Source organism: Hakea prostrata, chromosome 7 (assembly GCF_041222555.1).
Source record: "Hakea prostrata isolate BN-2017 chromosome 7, UWA_Hpros_2, whole genome shotgun sequence".
Classification (NCBI taxonomy): Eukaryota; Viridiplantae; Streptophyta; class Magnoliopsida; order Proteales; family Proteaceae; genus Hakea; species Hakea prostrata.
The window spans coordinates 1740204-1763322 of record NC_142606.1 but is presented as its reverse complement, the minus strand read 5'-3'; the positions used below and the strand labels follow the sequence as shown (position 1 = coordinate 1763322).

General features: G+C 39.0%; 1 protein-coding gene and 1 pseudogene across 4 annotated transcripts; one reads left to right on the top strand and one right to left on the bottom strand.

The window, feature by feature from the left end:
- The first annotated feature begins 10673 nt into the window (after positions 1–10673).
- Positions 10674–12978, top strand: LOC149008850 (pirin-like protein; annotated as a pseudogene). Its single transcript, XR_016174469.1, has 4 exons — positions 10674–10825; positions 11431–11615; positions 11714–11966; positions 12078–12978. The product of XR_016174469.1 is annotated as a pirin-like protein (transcript).
- Positions 12979–20066: 7088 nt separating this feature from the next.
- LOC149008849 (uncharacterized) lies at positions 20067–23119 on the bottom strand. Of its 3 annotated transcripts, XM_089164451.1 has the most exons (5): positions 22752–23119; positions 22358–22475; positions 21165–21214; positions 21005–21078; positions 20071–20840 (listed from the first exon to the last, which is right to left on the bottom strand). In XM_089164451.1, exons 1-5 carry the CDS (start codon positions 22792–22794, stop codon positions 20757–20759), a joined length of 369 nt encoding a protein of 122 aa, XP_089020577.1. In that variant the 5' UTR covers positions 22795–23119; the 3' UTR covers positions 20071–20756. The 3 variants fall into 3 exon arrangements, 1 of the variants encoding a protein (XP_089020577.1); XR_016174823.1 differs by lacking the exon at positions 21165–21214 and having other exon boundaries at positions 20067–20840; XR_016174822.1 differs by having other exon boundaries at positions 20070–20840; positions 21005–21214; positions 22426–22475.

The following is a 23119-nucleotide window of genomic DNA, read 5'->3' as shown; positions in this document are numbered from 1 at the left end:
TTTCATGATATTTGGGACAAAGATAGGTTTTTACATTCTCTCCAAAGTATGCATATTAGTACATTTCAACTCTCTAACTTATTTAAGTATTTTTTTCACAACAAATGAGAGATAGATAGGTTTCTAACCTTAGATCCAATTCAATCGAACATGAACATCCTGATAAGTTTGCTTGGTCAATTTATAGATAATATCAAGATACATCTCCTTAAATAACTTGGATTGTGATGAGGAGTGAATACATACATTCATACAACTTCATGTATTCAACTTAGGATCCTAGTCTTTACCAATTTTTTTAATTAAAAAAAAAAGGTAATTTTTTCCAAACTCAATTGGCTATAAAAAACTATCATATAAGGACAATGATTGATCAAATTTAATTGACTTAAAGATGACTTTCAATTTGGGGAAAGTTGCAATCACGCGTTCTGAAAACCTATCTTGATAATGAAAGAAAACAACAGCCATGGTTCATTTCCCAACCATTAGGATCTCACTGGAAAAAGGTTATGAAGTTCATAGTACTTTTGCAAAGGATTTAATGAATAACTAGGTACCAAATCACCAACCTACACATATAGCTAAGCTTTCTTATATCATTCACCAACTCTAACAATAATAGTTGAATGCTTTTAGACTTGTTTCAGCACAGATTACAAATAAATATTCTATATACCAAATCCTGATGGAATCGAACCATCATCCCCTAGATAATATCTAGGTGCTCTCCCAGTTGAGCTAAGGATTCACCTAAAAAATCAAATATGTGAGAACTCTCTTAAGTTTTATAATGGAATTTCAATTTTAACACCACCGTTCACCCACGTACTCAGAAAATTGACCAAAAATCTTTACCTCAAATGATGAACTGTTAACTTGAGTGAAGTCTATGATCTCATATTCAAACCATATAATTGTATTTATAGTAAGTCAATTACATAATACATATGAGAACCTCTTAAGTTTTAGAATGGAATTTCAATTTTAACACCACTGTTCACCCACGTACTCAAAAAATTTACCAAAAGTCTTTACCTCAAATGATGAACTATTAACTTGAGTGAAGTCCATGATCTCATATTCAAACCATATAATTGTATTTACAGTAAGTCAATTACATAATACATATGAAACTATGATACTATATGCCACCTCAGACCCTAACGCCACCTCATACCCTACGCCACCTCATACCCTAACGCCACCACATACCCTAACGCCACTTCATACCCTAAGCCACCTCATACCCTACGCCACCTCATACCCTACACCACCTCATACCCTAAGCCACCTCATACCCTACGCCACCTCATACCCTACGCCACCTCATACCCTAAGCCCCTACGCCACCTCATACCCTCGGGCACCCTACAAACCGCCGGCAGCCCCAACACCGCCGGCACCCCAAAACCACCTTCATGGCGCCGGAAGCCCAACCCAAGAAGCCGGCCGCCAACAACCGGAACCCCAAAACCACATTCATGGCGCCGGAAGCCCAACCCAAGAACCCAGCCGCCAGAACCGGAACCCCAAACCACCTTCAGGCGCGGAAGCCCAACCCAGAAGCCGGCCGCCAAAGAACCGGAACCCAAAACCACCTTCGTGGCGCCGGAACCCCAACCCAAGAAGCCGGCAGCCGGAACAACGTCTAATCTGGACCCCCGCCGACGGTCCAGATTTCACCATATTTATAAAGATGGCGATTCATCATCTTCCATGTTGGACAGCAGCCCTATACTTTCTTTCAGCTCTTGGGACTTCTCTTGAGGTGGTCCTGCAACTTCACATCAAAGATGCTGTAAAGTACCAAAAGGCTTCCAAACATGGACCTGTAACGAGTTCGGTTAACTTCAGCTGCATCGCCATCTTTACTTAATTTGCACCCAATTTGATGGGAGTTCCAACTGCTGCGTTCATAAGCCCGAAATTGTTGAATACCTAAATCTGAACCTTGCTGTTTTGGTTTTAGATTCAAGTTCCAAAAGTCTAAGGTTATGGGAAATTATGGTTTCAATTTCTAGGGTTTCTACAGGGTAACCATGCTAGGGTTGAGGTCAAGTACTAGATGGGAGAGGAGAGGTTGTGTTTCTAGAAAGCAAAGGGATTTGGTGGAGGGAATTAGGAGATATGGGATTCTAGGGTTTTGGGGAAGAAGACAATATGCCGCAGGAAAGAGAGGGGAAATAGTAGGGTGTGATGGGGAAATATTAAGGATGGGCACTTACTGAATTTAGGAGGTTAGGGATGAAGAGTTGCTGAAGAAAAACACCAAACCAAGCTGTCGCAGGACCCTCCTCTGCTATAGAATCCAAGAAGCTCTACCTCTGCTGTAACTCTCTCTGCAATATTTTTTTCATCAAAAACTCCTTTATTATTGTGTACTCATAGCCTTTTATTGGATGACTCCTACTAGGACCTATCTTCAAAACAAAATCTAAAGAGGACTTCAATTCTAAATATAACTTCAATTTAAAATAAGACTGCTAGAAAATTACTGACTATAATTAGGCTTCGCTGGCTTGAATAGGTCTGCCCCTAAATTACCAGAATACCCCTAGAGCCAAAACCCTAAACACGAGTGACTTACATGTTACGCTAAGTATATCTAGCCATACAATTATACAAGTGGCAATGTTAAAACCATCAAATTGTAAAAAATTATTAAAAAATTACTTAACGTGTGGAACAATGAAAATTGTACGTCTAATAGACTCCCAAACCCTAAACCCCAAAATTCAAAACCCTAAACTCAAAACCCTAAACCCAAAACCCTAATGACCAAATTGCCCTTTATGACTAAAAAGGCCAAAATACCTTGTAAGGCCAAATCACCTAAAATGTCCTTTATGTCCAAAATACCCTTTATACTAAAAAAAAAAAACAAATTGTAACTCATGAGCAAAATCCCCTTTCGGATCAAATCACCTAAATGATGAAAATACCATCTAGGACCTGACCCAAAATGTTGTTTATGACGGAAATGACCCAAGTAAAATTCCAAACTGTCTCATACGAGCAAACTACCCTACATGACCAAAATACTCTTTATGCCAAAATGACTAAATTATCCCTGAATGACCAAAATACCCTTTATGCCAAAATGACCAAATTATCCCTAAATGACCAAAACTTGCTTATGCCCTAATGACCAAAATAACCTTCCTGTCTATAACATTTAAAATGACCAAAATACCCTTATGCCAAAATGACAAAAATGTACTTATGCCCTAATGACCTAAATTACCTTCTTGCCCAGAACATTCAAAATGAACAGAATGCCCTTCATCCTATTGACCAAATTGCCCTTTATGACTAAAAACGCCAAAATACCTTGTAAGACCAAATCACCTAAAATGTCCTAAATGATGAAAATACCATCTAGGACCAAATGACCCAAAATGTTGTTTATGACTGAAATGACCCAAGTAAAATTCCAAACTGTCTCATTGGAGCAAACTACCCTAGATGACCATAATACCCTTTTTGCCAAAATGACCAAATTATCCCAAAATGACCAAAATACCCTCAATGTAAACCTCTTGAAAGAGTGAACAGAATAAAATCTACAGACAAATGGGGAAAAGAAAGTATGATTTATGGGTTTCCCTGGTTTCTTATCCTCCCTAAGGATGCAACTGCTACGGGCGCCAAAATGATTTTCTTCCGTGAGACCTTCCCTACATGGGTGCTCAAGAAGGAGATGCTTTGAAGGTCGTAGAGAGTTTAGATGGCCCCATCATGCAAGGATACGGTGCTCTTGCTAGGTCAATATCCAGTAACTTTTAATCTACGCTTGAGGTTTTTGAGTTCTTTTTTGCTTGCAAGCGATTGTAGTGTCAATTGATTGTGTCTCTGATTCGCTTGTCAAAAGCTCGAATAAACGGAGTTCAAATTCAGGGATTATCAACGGTGAGGCAGTCCGTCGGATAGAAAGGAATAGGGTTTGATTTTGTAAATTTCTAAACTACAAAACCATTCAAGGTAAAAAAATAAAATTGTATTTACATTGATGCCCCCGCACTTTTAATCCTAGCCGTTGGATCTTTCTTTTTCGCTTTGTGGAATCGCACCGTTAGCCGCAAATAAAAATCCCGGTGAGAAGACATCATTTCAAGTATATGGGTGTTTGTGCTGCGAGCAAAGAGAGGAGAGAGAGGGGGAGAGGGAGAGAGAGAGGGAGAGAGAAAGTTTTGTTTTTTTGAGTATATAATTGAGAAGTGGGACTCCTAATGGTTCATATAACGGCCCACATTGCGAAAGCGTTAGTGCTTCCCCAAGGGAAAGTTATCCGGACTTTCATTCTTCGGCCCCCCTCCCCAGTGTTGAATCATGGTTTCGCCCTTGCTCTTAACTTAGCCTATTCTAACCCTAATGTTTAGAAGTCTTTAAATTCCTGTCACTGACCATGAATCCTGAAACCTGACGAACCAGCCAAACCCAAATCTTGCACTGATTGTCCTTGATTGGGTTGGGTCTTTATGATTGCCTTGTCCTACCTGACCTGGCCCTAGCTCTAACAAATTTGACATAAATTTAAGCATGACTGTGTGCTTGTTGCCTGTAATTTCCGTCGTTTTCTCCATTGTTTAATTTTTTTTCCCCCTTTACTATTTATTTATTGATGTGAGACATGTCAAGTTTCTGTTCTAACATATGCCATTAAGTTCGTTGTGATTTAAGGGTGCATGAGCCTAGCTTGTAGGAGAGTTCATATTAACTGTGAACTCTTAGCGTTATTTATAAATCTACTAGGTAGAAGCAATGGTTCGGATACTCTAAATTAGATATTCAGAATATAATGTATTAAGCAATCATGCGTTTAAATCACAAACCCTAATATTATTATCTTAACTATTGATGGCTTATCTTCATCTAGACATGTAGTGAGATGGTAATGCCCATCGGCCGAGGTAGCAACGACACCATGTTCCCAGCTGCACCATTCAATTTCACTGCCTACGTACAAAACTGCAAGAATTCATATGGTGCGAGTCCTCGGCCTCATTGGATCACAGCTCAGTTTGGTGGTCACGTAAGTCTTAATTACTTAGCATGACTAACAAAACTTCCTTCTTCTTCTTCTTCTTCTTACAACTTCATTCCTGAGATTAATGGATTAAAACTGCAGGATGTTAAGCGTGTTCTTGAACGTTTTGGAAGCAACGTCATATTCTCCAATGGACTAAGAGACCCATATAGCATTGGGGGGTTAGTAACTTACAATGTGTTTTAAGTCTCTATGTATCAATCTATTATCTGTTTGTTTAGCAATCTGACTTTGCCTGTTCTAATCACTAGGGTATTGGAAAGCATATCTCCTAGCCTTGTTGCGGTCCGCACGAAAAATGGTTTGTCTTCTACTTCTTATTTTTCTTTGGCATTTTAAAAGCGAGTAGGAAGTTATATCAGTTGGCAAAGAAGAACACCTCATAATGAAAAATCATGAGTTCATCCTTAAGATATTTATTTACGAAAATCTTTGTGCAGCATCTCATTGCTTGGACATAGTAAATTCTTCGCCAGAAGACCAGAGTGGTTAGTAGAACAAAGGAAGAAAGAGATAAGAATAATGGCTGGCGAAGTATTATATGGATCTTGAAGCAAAAATATACTAGCTAGGATCGAAATTGCTTCTCAAAATCTTTTAGAAAGGATGATTGTCGAGTAATTATTTTTAGAAACTTCTTAAAGTAATTATAAATCGAAAATGAAGTACCACTTAAATAAAAGATTTCTCTTTTGCACTTCTTGTCTTTTTGCTTTTTCCATTGTCATACTTCTTAGTGAAAAGATCATGAAAAAACGGTGTTAAGTCGGTATCAGTTTTGGGCTCTTCAAGTTCAAATTGAAAACACTCAACCCCAAATTACACCCAAAGTTTTGGGTTGGGTTCAGGTTGAGCTAACAATTTAGCTGTGAGTTGGATCAACTTTGAGAATATTTCCACCCATTTCAAGTTAAATTATGGTTTTTTTTATTAAGTCTTGAACTTGGACCATAATACATTAAAACTGCCTATGAATAATCAAATCCCATGGGCCAAACAAAAATTTTCTTCAATAAATAGATCAATCCATTATTACACTCAACTTATAGGGGAGGTTCCGGAGGGAAGATCACTAATTATTTTGTTTATTTCAGTTAATTTATAAGTTTTACCAAGAAGAATCTTGTATTCCATGATCTATAACATTGGGAAAAACATTGGGAAAAACTAGAAGGCCAGAAGTGACGGGGTAATATATGTGGAAATTTGTAGAATTATACATGGAATCTTCAAGGTTTCGCAATTCAAGGGCGGAGATAAAAGGGCTTGACACAAAGGTGCTCTCGTTCCTTGCAATACAAACCCTCAATGTCTTTCCAATAGTAGTCATCGATACCTCCGTAGTAATACATCGTCTGAACTAGATATCTTGCTCCTTTGATCACAGGAATCATGTAGCAATGCTTCTTTTCAGATTTATCAGGAAACCTCCATAGTAATATGTCGTCTGAACCAGATATTTCGCTTCTTCGATCACAGGAATCGTGTAGCAATGCTTCTTTTCAGATATGTCGGGGAAGAACCTCATTGTAGTCAAAACTGGTACCAAATTCGGCTGGTCCATGGTGGCTTTGCTACTGCCGGAGACAAATCCTTCGTCTGTGATCCATCTGAAACTACCCACACTGGCATCATTCGATGAGCCACAGTTGAGGTAGAAACCTCGCAATATATTTATTTATTTATTTTCGAAGTCTCAACGAAGGAATCAAGACTACTCTTGTAGGATGGACTCCCCTCCCCCCAAATCTTTCTTCAAAAAAAAAAAAAAAAAAAAGGGGGGGGTTGGGGGGGGGTTTTTGGTGGGGGTAGGCTTGAGGTCGTGTCTTTGATGGCAAGGTCTCTACAGGTTTGAAGGTTAGAATCATGGGACCAAACTTTGTACCTGGCCAGAAGAAGGACTTGTATGTTAAGAGTGTCCAGAGGACTGTCATCTGGATGGGAAAGAAGCAGGAATCAGTTGAGGATGTTCCTTGTGGTAATACAGTTGCTCTTGTTGGTCTTCACCAGTTCATCACCAAGAATGCTACCCTGACAAATGAGAAGGAAGTTGATGCTCATCCAATTCGTGCTATGAAGTTCTCCGTCTCACCTGTTGTGCGTGTGGCTGTACAATGCAAGGTTGCTTCAGATCTTCCAAAACTTGTTGAAGGTCTTAAACGTCTGGCCAAAACTTGTTGAAGGTCTTAAACGTCTGGCCAAATCAGATCCTATGTTTTTTTTTTCATTTACAGAGGTTAATGGGGTGAAGTGAGAAGCAAGAAGTGATGCAAGTGTGAGAAGCGACAGCATCCCAGATAATAAATCTTGAAGTTGAACGACCCAGGTGATGATAATGTAATGGATCTGAATTGGTCTTAACTGGATATCCTAACCAGGAACTCATGGTCTTAACCGTCAAATCCATGGCCTTGGTTAGAAGAACCTTAGAAATGTTGTATGCACCCTCTTGAAGTTAAATTACTTGTGAAGAATCCCTACTTTATTTTGTTTCTGGTCTCAGACTCAGATTGAAAAATTATCTGGTCTTTATTCTTTTTCTTCACTTTGTTCTCAGTTTATTTATACTTTTCTTTTATTACATGTACGGCTTTCTTCACATGGCATTGCAATATTGGCTCCCTATTGTTCCAATGGTTTTCACAGGGACACCCCTAGCATGGATAAAAAACAGTTTACCTGTTAGCCCAGCACCTCACTGTGAAGTTTCTTCCTCCCACAATCAAAGTGCCAATTACTTTCCACTCAACACCCTTGTTAAACAGTTGCAAGTTTGCAGTTGAAATCTGATCTCATAGCTTAATAGGAAAGATGAAAAAGGGCCAATGGATATAGCAATATCTACTGGTACTTATCTGGGAATCAGTTTTATGTTTTTCTGTGTGGAATCTGTCACCTTGGACTGTTTATTCCTTAATTTTGTAAATAGAAAAATGTTGACTTTATTATTATTTTTATTTTTTTATATATTTATTATGTAGGCTCCAAGAAATGTAACTCTTGGCTGCTGTCCAAATGATCTTTTCAACTTAATTATGTCCACAGCTGCTCGCAATTTTCAGCAGAACAAACAAGTACTTCAATGGTTTCTTTATTGACAACAGTGATCTCCACTCTTATTGTTTTCAATGTTAGATCTCGGCTCATCATATCTTATGAAGGATCAAAGTTCGTTAAGTAGCTGTTCTCTTACCTCCATCAAACTTGGTTATTAAGTAGTTGTTCTCTTACCTCTCATGAAGGTCAATGTATAAAGCCAAAAATTTATCTCTTTCGGCTGGAACTCCAACTTCCTCTCTCCATATCATTTTGCAAGTCGGGTGAACATGGAAGCTATCGCTGCCCTACCACTGATGATGAGGTTCGTATTGGAAATATAGTGTTCATCGTCTCACGCAAAAATTAGAATGGGCTCCAATGCTAAATAACAATAGATTTCCTCTTTGAAGGGTGAAGATCTGTATCTTATTTACAGTATATTTACCTAAACATAGTGTTGCTTATGTACAATATTTTACATTGGAAAAACTTGTACTGCCAGTGCACCAGTGTTGGATAATACTTGGGCAATTGAAGATATGTGCAGCATTTAGATAGGATCTATCTCTTGCTTGCTTTGTTAACCAAGTAAAACTTTTATTTATTTTTCATGGATGAATGGTATCCATAATCTTCTTAATACATTATTACAATACACTTCTCCATGATCTCATATTGAAACCATATAATTGTATTTATAGTAAGTCAATCACATACTACATATGAAACTATGATACTATACGCCACCTCATACCCTACGCCACATCATACCCCCCCCCCTACCCCTCATACCCTAACGCCACCTCATACCCTATGCCACCTCATACCCTAACCCCACCTCATACCCTAAGCCACCTCATACCCTACACCACCTCATACCCTAAGCCACCTCATACCCTAACGCCACCTCATACCCTACACCACCTCATACCCTAAGCCACCTCATACCCTAAGCCACCTCATACCCTACGCCACCTCATACCCTACGCCACCTCATACCCTACGCCACCTCATACCGCCGGCGGCCCCACAACACCGCCGGCAGCCCCAACACCGCCGGCAGTCACAACTACAACGCCGGCGGCCCCAACACCGCCGACACCCTACAACACCGCTGGAACACCTTCACGACCGCCGGCACCCCAACACCGCCGGAATCCTTAATCCGCCCGCCGCCGCCAACCCAACCCAACACACACCGCCGGCAGCCGCCGGGATGCCGGAACCCCAACCCAAGACCCAAAAACCCTCAAAGTCTTGGTTATCAACTCTATTTTTACTCCGAGAACACCTGAAACAAGCAAAATAAACAAGTTACAGAGAAAATTGATAAACAGTTTAAAAGTTATCATAACAAACAAGATGAACAATACTACTGCAAGGATAACGAGAAGAAACACCAGATGTTATTTCACCTGTGCACTGTTCTCGGTCCTGTGTTTCTTAAAAGTAACGAAACAGAAACTAACATCGCCCTTGGTGCGGCTTCTGAAATCGACGGCGAAATTGGTGGCGGTGTTGGTGTCGTTGTCAGCAGGTAAGGAAGGCAAGAATGGTGAAGTGGAGCAACATGGCGCAGATTTCTATTGAAGAATGGCGGTGGTGTTGTCGAATGGTGCACCTTGAGCACTGTTGTAAGCACGAGCCGCGGTGTAGTAGCGGGCGGCGGGTTGTCGGCGGTGATGAGAATGTCAGTGGTTTGGCCTGGCCCAACCATCAGCACGATGGTGCTTCCGGTGGCGATTGTGTTGGCGTGGAAAGACCTTGGCCGAGATATGGAACAACGGAGACGGCTTCTTTTGCCTTCCTTCTCTTTCAACTTATCTCCAACGCTGAACCACCTCGTCCTTCTTTTTCTTCTTCGGGTTCCTCCTTTGCCTCACCGGAAAATTTGTCGCCACGAAAGACCTGATTCTTGGGATGAAGCTTTGGGGTGTAAAGGAATTTCTTGAATATTTTATGACCAGTTAATGCATACCCAGGTGGCTTGGGAAGAATTTTGGATGGTTCTTATTACTTGTCGGATTGAAAATTTCAATTCTAACCCAGAAAGGGAAATAACCAAACAAGTCTAGCCTGCCAAAGAGACCATTCCCAAAAAAAAAAAACCAAAAAAAAAAAAAAAAAAAAAAAAAATAAACCAAACCCCCCCACCCCCCCCCCCTTCCTCCCCCCCCCCCCCCCCACCCCCCCCCCCTCCTTCCCCCCCCCCCCCCCCCCCCCTCTTTTCCTCTCCCCCCCCCCCCCCCCCCCCCGTGGTTTCGACCATATAGTAGCTGTTGTAAGCGATGACAGAACAAGAAACTAATCATTCATCGATCATCTTCGCTCACCTAGTGTGAAGAGATAGAACGGTAGCTCACAGAGAGTACAATCTCCCTCTGCCTCTCGCTCGCCGCTAAAAATGAGGAAGAAGAGGGTGTGAGGAAGCGATGCATACTAGGGTTTTTTATTTGCCGACGGTTTAGATTTAGCCACGTCATCACATTTGAATTAATGGTTCAGATTCAAACTTAGATATTAATTTTCCTTTTTACATTTTAAAGAATGAATTTTTATTAATTTACAAACTAGTCCTTCCTTCGCCCAATACGACGAGGGTTCTTGCTTCGTGCTGAAACCGGAAATCGTGCGAACTGACCGTGCGAAGGAGAGAAAGAGAGAGGTTAGGCATCTGCTTTTTCATTCTCAAATAACCGAATGAGAGAGAGCTGCGAACGGTGATTTCCTACAATGGTAAGGACGAACACAGAGGGACAATATTCTTTTTTTGATCTCTCTCCTTCGGTTTGTTCTATCGATTTTGTTTCCCATCTTTTCTTTTTTTCCTTTTTTCCTTTTCAGGGGCAAAAAAAGTAGAAGAAAGCTTAGGGCTTCTATTTACTCTGAATTTTTTTTGTATAGTAATCCTATACTTATTTTACTCTGAATTTCTATTTAACTGGACTTATATTTTCAGTTTCTTTTTGAGATTTTAGCTCATCGTTTTGCTGTTCTTGAGTTAATTATTGTTGGCTAAGTTGTGGCTTCTTAATTTTTCGTGTTTTAGATGTCAAAGACTCTGTTTTTGAAGCTACTGGTTTTCAACTTCTAACTAATATTCATGTTCTGTTCATTGGTTAACTCCACTTTTACTCCACCTAGATTCCCTTGTCATTATATTCAATAAATTATACATTTGAGGAAGATTAATTGATCCTACCATGTAGTATCTGTTGTTATGTGGATTCATTCACTCCTCTTACTTTTAGTACCCCTAGCCTTCCCTTTTAATAATATTTGATTCGTCATAAATTTGAGGTAGATTACTTGCCCTTACCATAGTATATCTGTGATTGAAGGTTAGAGCCGGATTTGAGATGGCACTGATTCATGCAACGGCTAATAGCATCGGTGTACCCCTTTCGAGGTTGTTTGCCGGGGCATCAAATACCGTAACTACTGATATAACGGTTCAACCCCATCTATTTCTACTAATTTAGTTTGTGCTCTTTTAGATTTTGAGACTGTCACATACATGCTTGAGGTATGTTCCCTTGATTCCTGATACATTCTCAAAAATAAATATTTGTGAAGGTTGGATTATTGAGAACTCACTCCATGGTTGTTGTCAATGGATTGCAGGGAGCATTCACTCATTAAATTATTTGCACGAAACAAGGGCACAATAAGACCTGGTGATGTACAGGTATCGATGCTAATGAATTACTAATTACTTCTGTTTCTACAATTACAATATGCTAGAATGGATCTCTTTGGTTCCTATTCTTCAATGGATGACTGCTGGTGGGGGTATAGTTCATTCAAAAATGCCTGCAGGGGGTGGTGTCAGCAAGGGATTGCAACTTTAGATCAATTTATCATCTGAAAACAAAATGTAAGCCACAAAACCCTGTTATTGATGTCTATTCCAGTCTTTTATTCGTAATATCTATTGCTTCTTGTGTACATTTACAATCAGTCTCTGAAACCAATTTCTAATCTACAGGATTGAGCCTAGATGCCAAGATATGATCAAATAAGACATCAAGACAGTAGAAATAGATGGGGTTGATGTCAAAATCATAGCAGGAGAAAGCATGGGTGTTAAGTCTCCAGTATTCACCAGGACACCAGCAATGTATCTTGATTTCTCCCTAAAATCTAGAACTGAATGATTTCAAAGCACCCCAGAATCATGGAATGCCTTTGTGTATACACTTGAAGGAGAGGGTGTGTTTGGATCCTCAGATGAATCACCTGCAGGGCCCAGGCAGCTCTTGCTTTTGGGTCCAGAGGATGGGCTTAAAGTGTGGAACAAATCAACCCAACCATTCAGGTTGCTTTGATTGGAGGCTAACCTTTGAATGAACCTGTTGTTCAGTATGACCCTTTATGATGAACACTAAATCCGAGATCTAGAAGTCCTCTCGGTCCTACAAGAATGGCTTTGTAAATGCTTGGTATTGGAGTTCTGAACTCTGATTCAGTCTCAATGGATTAAACAAAACAAGGAACATGCTTGGAGAGTCTATACTTGAGCTTTTGTATACACAGTTAAAAAGCAGGGATGTTCAATTTTAGGGATTAACAATTTCTTTTAGAGGCTCAATATATGAGTCGTGTTCTTTATTTGTTCAAAGGTTTAGATGAGTGCTTATGTAATTTCCTTATGTACTCCGAAGTGTGTAACATGTATACTTTTTTTTTCCATTAAAAGAAAAGTTCTTTATGATTTCTATTCATTTGAGACACAACGATAACTAAATCAGAGTTTGAATTCAACTTTGTACCATTTGATACAATGCAGCAGGTTTTTTTGGCAATTGGATTTGTTAGACACAAAGCTAAGTACTAATTTGGCTAACTGGAATTGAATCTTGTTACCTAATAACTTCTCATGCCTTCATTTTTCTTACAACAGAAGCGCACATACCCTTCTTCATTTATCACAAACAAGAGTTCTAAAACAAATGGAATTAAACTTGAAAACAGTAACAGATCACCCTTTCTCGCCCTGCCAGACTCTAGGGAAAACAGAAAAACATAGGAACCTTAAGGTATTTCAAACTAATGTGGGTTCTGAATAAAGGCTACAGCTGTGCTTGGTTTGCAATTTCAGAATATATTTGGGTTTAGAATGTATTCCAATACCCAACGCTTCTTGTTTTCTTGCTTCGCAATTCATGACGTAATTTCAGAACTGTTAACTTGAGTGAAGTCCATGATCTCACATTGAAACCATATTATTGTATTTATAGTAAGTCAATGATCTCATATTGAAACCATATTATTGTATTTATAGTAAGTCAATCACATAATACATATGAAACTATAATAACTAAACGCCCCCTCAATTACAACGTCTTCATCTGAGACTCCGATGCATTTGACAATGTGTAACTCTTGGTCCTTCCATTGGGTTGACATGTTTAAGTTCAGCTGGTTTCCATTTTGAGTAGACTGCAAAAACAGGTAGAATTATGTCAACAAAAATCGTATATTTTGAAAATAAATAAATAAATACAAGAAAAAAATTTCAGTAAAAAATTTCCCTAAGCCACCTCATACCCTACGCCACCTCATACCCTACGCCACCTCATACCCTAAGCCACCTCATACCCTACGCCACCTCATACCCTAAGCCACCTCATACCCTACGCCACCTCATACCCTACGTCACCTCATACCCTAAGCCACCTCATACCCTATGCCACCTCATACCCTACACCACCTCATACCCTAAGCCACCTCATACCCTACGCCACCTCATACCCTAAGCCACCTCACCGCCGGCGCACCATCACCGCTGGCACCCCTACAACACCGCCGGCCGCACCATCACCGCCGGCACCCCTACAACACCGCCGGAACCCAAAACCCAACACCACCTTTAAACTCCATAATATATCCGTTTTGATCTCAAACGCATCGAAACCTTTTGGGACTTCTCTTGCAGGTAAAAGCATGTAAAAAACCTAGACAACAGAAAAGATAGACAAGTACGAGAAGAAGAAACAAAGAGCTGCTCCTTAACTGACATTGAGAAGACTCACCAGACCTATCAAAGGGCATGAGCGGTGGTACAGCGAATGAAATCCAGGTACTAGAAATGGAAATATATAAATCAATCATGTATAAAAGGAAAGAATCAAAATCTTACAGATTCTATCAATGTACTGTGGGTTTTGAAATTTAAGAAAGGAACTACCTTGGGTCGTTGGAGAAAACCATGAGAGGAGGAGAAGTAAGAGTGAGAGAACAGAGACGGTCTACACCTGCTTGTTAACTTCAACCGATGGCTCGTTTGGTGACGTTCTGTGCCCTGACGTTTATCAATTCAGAATCCATAATTTTGGATGTGAAGAAGCTGAGATCCCAGAGAGAAGCAGCTATCTTGCGAGCCGATAGTGGGAAGTGGATACGGTGGTGACGCCTTCGTCGTTGTAGAAGTTGCTGCCGTTGTTGTTGCTTCTGTCGACGCTGTGGGGAATAATAATAACAATAATAGAATGGGTTCTCGTAAAGCTTCCAGCTTGGTAAAGTGGTGGTGTTGGTGGCGCTACTGATGATGGCCTGGTTTCTCACTAGTTCCTCCGGGGTTCTTATCAACGCCATCATATAGTCCATTTTCCCTCCCTTAAAGAAAAGCAACAGAGGCTGCTTGTCCTCCCTTAAAGAAAAGCAAAAGAAGTCGATGTAACACTTCTTAACACTTCTTCCTTGAAGGGACGACCAAAAAAATCTCTTCTCCTCTTCTCTTCACTCCGGACCAGGAACACCAAGAACTCGATGTAACCCTTCTCTTCACTCCGCACCAGGAACACCAAGAAGTCGGCTAAGAAAGGGTTTCGATTCTAATCCGCTCCAAAGGACAAATAAGTAGAGAACGAGGAAGTGCAGAACCAATCGTTGTCCTCTGATTCTTCGAAGCGACGAGGAGAGATGAGTTTAGGGTTCTGGATGAGTGTTTCGACTGGGGATTTAGCATTTACCATACTTCACCAGTTCACAGAAGAACGAGACGGAGTGATTAGCACGCAGCAATCCAAAGACCGTTCTTCCCTCTATCGCTCTCTCCTCCGACCGCCGCTACTGACGAAGCTCTTGAGGTTTTTAACTCATACCTAACTTAAAACCCTAACCCTAACCCTAACCGAAGCTTCTCTCTATGCTTTTCTCCATGCGTGAATTTAAGTAGCCTTTCATTTAACGTTAATTTCAACTTTCATTTCAACTGCATTTGAATTTCATTCCGACTGCTGCGTTTGCTTCACTCTTGCACATAATTCAGCCAGCCATTGGATTTTTTTGAAGATATAATAGCTGTTGATGGATCTACGAATTGTTTAGTGAATGAATCGCTACGTTATGTGATCAAACCGGTTTGAAAAAGTGGACCGGACGAACCAACACATTTTTCAAACGATTTTGAAAATGCCAAAACAAAAAGGCTGGGCGAGATTCGACCCATCTCTTTCTACCAAAATTTCAGAAGAAAAATAAGAAGCTCAGAAAAACGTTGGGCGTAGATTCGACCCGTTTCTTATTGGTGATTTCAAGTTGTTGGAATATCAATGCAAGGAATCCTGGTTTCTTCTTCTTCCATTTCGGCCTCACAACCTAAATTTGGTTTCGTTTCGTCTGCGATCAACTTGCAAATTGTGACTGTGATTTCCCCTCTGTCAATTCTGTATTTAAATCTCATAGGTAGTGATACTTAGCTGAGTAGAAATCATATTTCCGTAGATTATAGAGCCCTAGAGTTCAGCGCTCAGTTCGTGTTTCTTTTTTCTTTCTTTTTTTCTTTTAATTGTTCTCAACAATTTCACTAGACTTATTGCGGTTAGATGGATCTAGTGTATTAGTTTTTAATTAAAATTGAATTTTATATAATAAAAACAGAGCGTCTAAAGGAAGCTCTTTGGTAAACTCTTTTTATGTTTCATTGTCTCAGGTTTATATCAATACTCTTTGGCTTTAGTACAAATTATTAAATTTTATATAAGAAAAATAGAGAAATGGATGTTAGGTTTAGGTTTATCTTGGATGTTAGAATATTTGCAACCTTCACCGTGGAATACTAAAAATGGTGGCAACATTTGCTTTGAGGAACTCATCTGTGATTACCAAGTAATAGGAGAAATGGAGGTCTGGGTTGCTGTAGGGTTGAGGTGTATCGTTATGAAATCTTGGGCGTGTGTTATAAAGCAGTTTCCTTTTTCCCATCCGGCCCTCAACAATTTGGCTTCAGAACCAAAGGATCCATCCCCTTACTCCTCATTAGTTCTGTTTCTCTTCACTTTTTCTGATCTCCTTCCTTTCCCTGTAGCCCCCTTTTTTGCAACTAATCTATTGCTTGGCATTGTTGTGCTTTAAATCTGCACTTTGGGATGAGATCTCTATTATCTTACCCACACTGTAATGTGTTGTGGGTTGCTTTCTACGACATCAACCATGGTAATTTACTTTGAACTTTGAATACCCACTTTGTTTTGAGGTTTATTGTCATTACCCTGATGATTTGATGCTCGGTATCCTCTGCTTGAATTGTTGTTTTTCTAACATTTTAATTCAATTCTTAAGCATTTTGATAATGCAACCTATAGAAAATATGCCTACTTTTAAGATATCATTTGCCTGTATCCCAATCTGAAATTTCTCAAGTTCAATTACAGATTCTCCAACATTCTCCTGATAATTTTTGGGTGGAGGATTGAAGGGAAGAATGTAAAAGAATCCCTTTGGGGTGGGGCACTCCCTGGAGGGGGGGTGTGGTGGAACTTACAGTTAATATAAATTATAATTTGAGGAATTGCAATTGAATTTATATAAAGATGTTAAAATGCTATTGCATATTCATAAACCTGAAGATGTCTCTTTCTTTTTTGAATGTTTTACCTCTGATTTCTCAGAAGTAGAGCACCTGTTAGCTTGAGAATCCTAACCTTTTTCACCTTAATGGCAAAAAATTCAACTTCTTTGCCTACACAGAGAAAGGAAGGAGTAGCAGCAAAGAAAAGCGATTCTGGCGAATGGACTTTCAACGAAATTTCGATTATGTTTCGCCAAATCGCCAATATATTGGTAGTTCGCACTTCGCTCGTGCATATTGCGTTCCCCGTTTAGGTTACATATTATAAATTTACCGATTTAACCCTAGTGGTTGATTTCAACATCAGTTTTTCCGGTTTAGGATTATTAAATCATAAATTCTGGTTTATAGCTCAAGTTATGACTAAAATCGCCAAAATGCCTTGAATGACCATATTACCCATAATATCCTTTATATTCAAATATTCTTGTCCCTTACGACTAAATCACATAAAATGTCCAAAATACCCTTTATACCAAATGAGCAACATTGCCTTTTGAATCAAAACGCCTAAAATGTCGTAAATGACCAAAATACCCTCTAAGACCAAATGACCCAAAATGTTGTTTGTGGCTGATTTGTAGTACTGACGTCTCGTTTGATGCTTTCACTGAACGATTACTTGATTTGAACTTACAGGTCAACATGGGAACTACATGGAAAATCTTCTCGGTTCCTCTATTGCTATCCTTTGCTCCCTTTGGTCTTCTCTGCTCCTTGTTTGCTATTTCTTTTTTCTTTATTTCCTTTCGTTTTTGTTTTTGTTTTGTTTTGTTTTGATTCCCCCCCCAAGGAAGCACTAATATAATTCAAACAGTTTTCACTCTTTCATTTATGTTGTCTCTTTGTTTCATATTCTTTTATTCTGGTGTTTGATTGCTTTAATTTCAAGGCAATGTGTTCATGGTAAGCCTTTACTTACATCAGTTGCTAATATGGGTATAATGCAGGAGAGCGGGAAATTTTTATTTTAGTTTTTCTGTTTCCCCACCATATAGATGGTTGCTCTTGTGGACTATGTTATTTAGCTTGCTGTAAAATATGTTTGCCTTACAGAATGCTATTTGTTGCTAGACTAGAAAGCAGAGTCTAATGCAAGATCTTACCCTTTATTGGAGCCATAATTGTAGAAGGGGGCTGGGGTGATTTGGCAGGGTACCTTCATGAACTATTTACAATGTAGTAGTGTACCAAGACATGAATCATCTTTTATTGGGAGTTCTAGAGGTTATTAAGTAGACACTTGGAAATCATACAAGTGATGTAAGTAGAATTGATTATGTTCGACTCTTGCACTCAGATGTTCTTTTCTTTATGGCCATGTGTCTTCTTAACCATGTTCATGGTTGAGCATTCCCCGTTGGCCTCATAAATATTATCCTTTTATTCTATTTTCAGTCCACTGTTGGGATCCAATGTCCAGTTTATTTCCAATATAGACCTGCGATATGCTACAAGTCATTGTTATGTTTCATTATTTTCAGGTCTGCCCTGTATGTGCAGCAAGTTTAGGTAAGGACATGATTGGACATTTTACAGTGCAGCATGCGCAATTGTTGAAGGTATTTGATTGTTCAAACTTTAGTGATTGTAAATTACGGTATGTTCACTCTCTTGAGCTGGACTTTAAAGTCGTATACTCTTCTAGGTCATGTGTTCTCTATAGAGGAGGCATAAAATTGGTTCTACTCTTCTCGTGATGTTGAAGCTAATGTTGGTGCATCGCAAATGAACTACCGTGAAAGCATTTCTAAAATCACAAAAGTGAAGTATGTGCACAAGAAGTAGTCTAGTGGGGCAGGTGCATCTGCAGACGTCACTGTAAGGTTTGAACCCATGGAAGCAGGTACTGGTTATGAGGAAAACTGCTCCAAGGATGCTGGAACCCATTATGCGTGTTGAAGGTGTCACACTAGAAGAACACTTGGCTGATGTAATTGATGTCGTCCCCCAAAACACATCCAAAACCAGCTCACAACAAAGGAGTAGTTGGTTGCTGCTTAATATCATTTTTATTCACTGCATACAAATAGGCTTACCATACATAATTTGTTTTGGGTCTTGGTGTTGTAAGATCCAAAGTATGGCTCTGCTTGTAACCATTCCGTATATTGGAAATGTAATTATGATTTGAGGAAATAGAATTATAAATTGTTCATAAAAATTTTAGACATGTATTTTGTAACTTGATTGAAGCAAATTTGGACTAGAGAGGCAACTTGGACCATTGTGAGAACTACCACTATATGAGTAGTTCCACTTGATATAGAACATGGATAGCCATCAATATGAGAGTCCAGTGGATTGTAACAGCGGACAATCTTAAACGGCAAAGCTAAGCTTTTTCAGATGAAGTTCAAGGGCTGAGCTTGAGGCATTTCCAATTGTCACAGTTACAAAATGTGAACTTTATACAGGTTTCATGCTCTAATGAATCTTTATAGTTCAAGTTCTTATATGGTTGGTTGTTGATACATATGATTCAGTTTTGCAGCAATCGAGTATAATCATCTTGTGTTGTTGACATGGCATTGCTTGGAATTATTCTCTTCCTGATTTGGATCTTTAACTTGAGGTAAGATCAAGAAGCAAACTCTTCAGGAGTTGTGAAACTTACATTGCCAAGTAAAGCTAAAGACAGTAGATACAGGAACCATTTCAGCCACCTCCCTTACCAATTTACTATGAAAAACAGTTAAAAAGAGTCCATTTTTGGGTAGATTTTCATTAAAACTTTACTTTTTAAGTTTACTTTACCGAAAGATATCTTAGGTTTAAGAGACAAATTTTAGGTTCATCTCACTGACTTAAGTTCAAGGTGAATAATCCGAAATAAGGAAATTGAATTGAACACTGGATCATTAAGCACGCCAATTTAGTTGCCTTGTTGGGGGTTCTGCAATATATCTTCCCTTACTATTTCTGACGCTCTTAGTTCCTTTTATCTGAATAAATCATTAAAACTTAATGTAGAAAGAGAATTTAAAAAATTCATGTATTTGATCATGTAAAAAATGAAAATCCTTTACCATGTCTTTTCATCAGTGAGAAAAGGCATGGTGCCACTTCCTAGTGGTGTGAAACGGCACCATGCCATTTCGGCCCTTTCATTAATCGGTGCAGGCAAATTAAATTTGTTATGTTCATTTTTTCTTCAAAAATTTTCTCCTTTGCCATGGATTAATCACATATCTTCTTAGCAAATTGTTGGTTCGGGAAATAGTATTGTTTCTTGCATTGCAAGCATCATTGCTATGGATTTAAATCAAAATCTAATCTTGATAATCTAGATATGTCAAGAATGCTCTAGTTAGAACTTGGATTGAAGGGTTAAATTTAATAATTGTTTGAGTCTGTTCCAAAATTCTAGCCTAGTAAGAATCTAGGTATAAAAACTAAAATACAGTACAATTACAACCTTTACAAGGAATAGGCTTCAGCCACTAAGAACATTACATTTTCTAGCAAAATATATTATATCAGCTGACAACTCCAAGGCCTTTGATAGCATGACCTCATGACCAGAACTATTTATTACCTTCGTCTCCTTCACTGGAAAATGTTTGACCTTGTAGACAACTCCGAAGGGCTTCAATAGCATGACCTCCGAAATATTGCTCGAATGCGATGCAAAAACATAGTGCACCCTCTTGTCACAACCACAACCACGACCATCTTGTCTAACAATAAAACATAACCCTCTTCACATTGTCCTTGAGGGCAGGGAGTGGACGGACAGCAGCATTGGCACCTATGAGTCGCGTACAACGGCACCACTACCAACACTTGCACGGGCTGCTGCTGCACCACTTGTCATTGACCCGCTGTCGGATGTCTACGGCTCCATATAGAAGCGTGCTCTGAATGCAGCCAGATGTGCATAATACTCTGGCGGAACTGATACATCAAAATCAGCATGCGCAACTGGAGTCACTATTAGAAACACCATAAAAAAACTGGCAAACAAATCCAACTAGACACAAATTTACACAGTTCATCATAACAATTTGGTGAGACAGATTAAATAAGAAATGTATATATACACATTTTTTTATTTTTACCTGGATACCAGCTTGGCTGCACATATAGAAGTCAAACTCGGTCGGGTGGCAGATCTTGGAGTCAACAACAGTTCCTTAAAACAATTTAAGGAGATATCAGATCATGAAGAAACTAATGTCCAAGTTGCCTAGACTAGACTTGATTATTGCCTAGACCAACCATTCCCTTCTTGACTAAATTTGTGTATCCAGACCGTACTCCATGTTGACCTGCCATCATTAGCACCATAAAGGATTGTAGTATCACATAATGAATCAGGGCACTATGAGAAGATTGTGAATATGGTAAGAAAGAAAGAAAAACAATGGCTAATCTTTTTCACCATCCATTAGACTTTGAATGAGACCCAAATAAGCAACAAATTACATCAAAACAAGGCTTGAAATAAAAAGATGCTCGTTACAACTGCAACCCTGAGTTCCAGAAATTTTACAAAGGGGGAAAGAATATAAGATTTTTATCAATAAAAATGGTAACAAATTTCTGAAAATTTAAAATTTCAACCCTGAATAATATTTTTTTACCACAAGAGAGCATCCTATTCCTAAACTAATTTCCAGTCAAATAATGATAATAACAAAACCCCAATTGAACAATAACTGAAGATTCCAACACAACAATTCAAGAACTCTCAAAATGCTGGAAATTTTTTGTCATAGGCTTCAACATTCTTGACTGAAAGCTATGCTTTAACCTGAATGGATCAAACATGTTCAAGAACATGTCATTTTCTCCAGTGGATAAAGCTAGTCCGAAATCAAGTATCACAATTAGTGTTGTTTTTCCCTTCAAAAATAACTTCAGAAAAAGTATAAAATGGATATCCCAAAGTCCACAGTAAGATTATTTGTAAAATTAATCAAAAAGCCAGATTTTGAGCTGGAACAATTTAATGACACTGCTATATCATATCACACTAACTTTTGTTATCCTATATGGATACAAAGACAAATTTGTGAAGTTGGAAATGCATATGGTCAACCCCGAAAATTCATTGTACTTTTATGTTCCAAGAGTTCACACAATTACATGCGCCCTTGATTGGAGCTTCATGGTCGATCAAGGCTTTAAGATCTCAAGGGTGAAACTATATGCATGGAAAAACTACACGAAACAAGCCAGTCAAGAATTTTGAAGTGAAGGTAGAATCCAACAAATCCGCATGTGAGATCCTATTACCCGATGTACAACACAATCTATCAAACTGCAATTTGCAGCTGCTTCAAATTTTCAAACAAGAAAATATAAATCTGAATAAAGGATTGAAAACACAAAACTATATATGATACATCAACGAAATTGATTTAATAAAGAATAAGTTGTCTTAGGAAAATGAGGGAGGCAATCAAAACCTTGGATGCACACTTCTTAAGAATTCCAAAAGCATGAATAATTGGTTCGGCCATTTGTTCTCGCTCACCACCAATATCAAAATTCTGCAATGACCTCTGAGCTTGAACACCCCACAACCTGAAATTTGCCGATGTCAAAACAGATTGAATCCAAAAAAGTTCCTTGTACAAATTACACATGATCCCAACCTTTTCATTACTTGAAACCTAGATCCTTAGTTCCGAAAATATAATGAAAATACATTTGAAAGCTGAACTGATTATTAGTAAAACAGAGAGCACTAAGAGTCTCCAAGTATGTAATCTACTTGAAATTTCAACACCGGAGGAAGAATTGGCCATGAATTTCAGATAAACCAGAGCAGAAAAAACGAAATTGCACATAAAAATTTACCTGAGATTTGGTGAAGTTGAGAAGGTCGGAAGAGGAAGCACATCCAGAAAGGCAAGAAACGGTTTCTCTTGTTCGTCGTCTGAAGCCCTTCGCCTTGCCTTCCCCTTCAAAACCCACCTCTCTTTCTCTCTCTCTGTTCGTTCGTTCACAGAAGTCGAAGTCGAATGAAAAAGACGAAAGCTCTAGTTCGTTTTCCAGAAAGCAACAAGTTGTTGTTCGTCGCTGAAGCCCTTCGTCTCCCCTCTCTCTCTTTAGGTTTTCGTTCGTTCACAAATCAAAATCGAATGAAGAAGACGAACGAAAAGGGTTTTCCCTCTCATCTGCGAATTTGAAATCTCAATTTGAGAGAGAGGGTTCGGTCCGGTCGA

Bases quoted from the DNA above. Each gene is read 5' to 3' on its own strand.
- LOC149008849 (XM_089164451.1), bottom strand. From the start codon at position 22,794: ATGTGCTTCCTCTTCCGACCTTCTCAACTTCACCAAATCTCAG. The intron at 21,079-21,164 runs GTTGGTCTAGGC...AATTGTTTTAAG, and splicing joins ATTTAGTCAAGAAGGGAATG to GAACTGTTGTTGACTCCAAG. The intron at 20,841-21,004 runs GTAAAAATAAAA...TTGATGTATCAG, and splicing joins GCAGCCAAGCTGGTATCCAG to TTCCGCCAGAGTATTATGCA.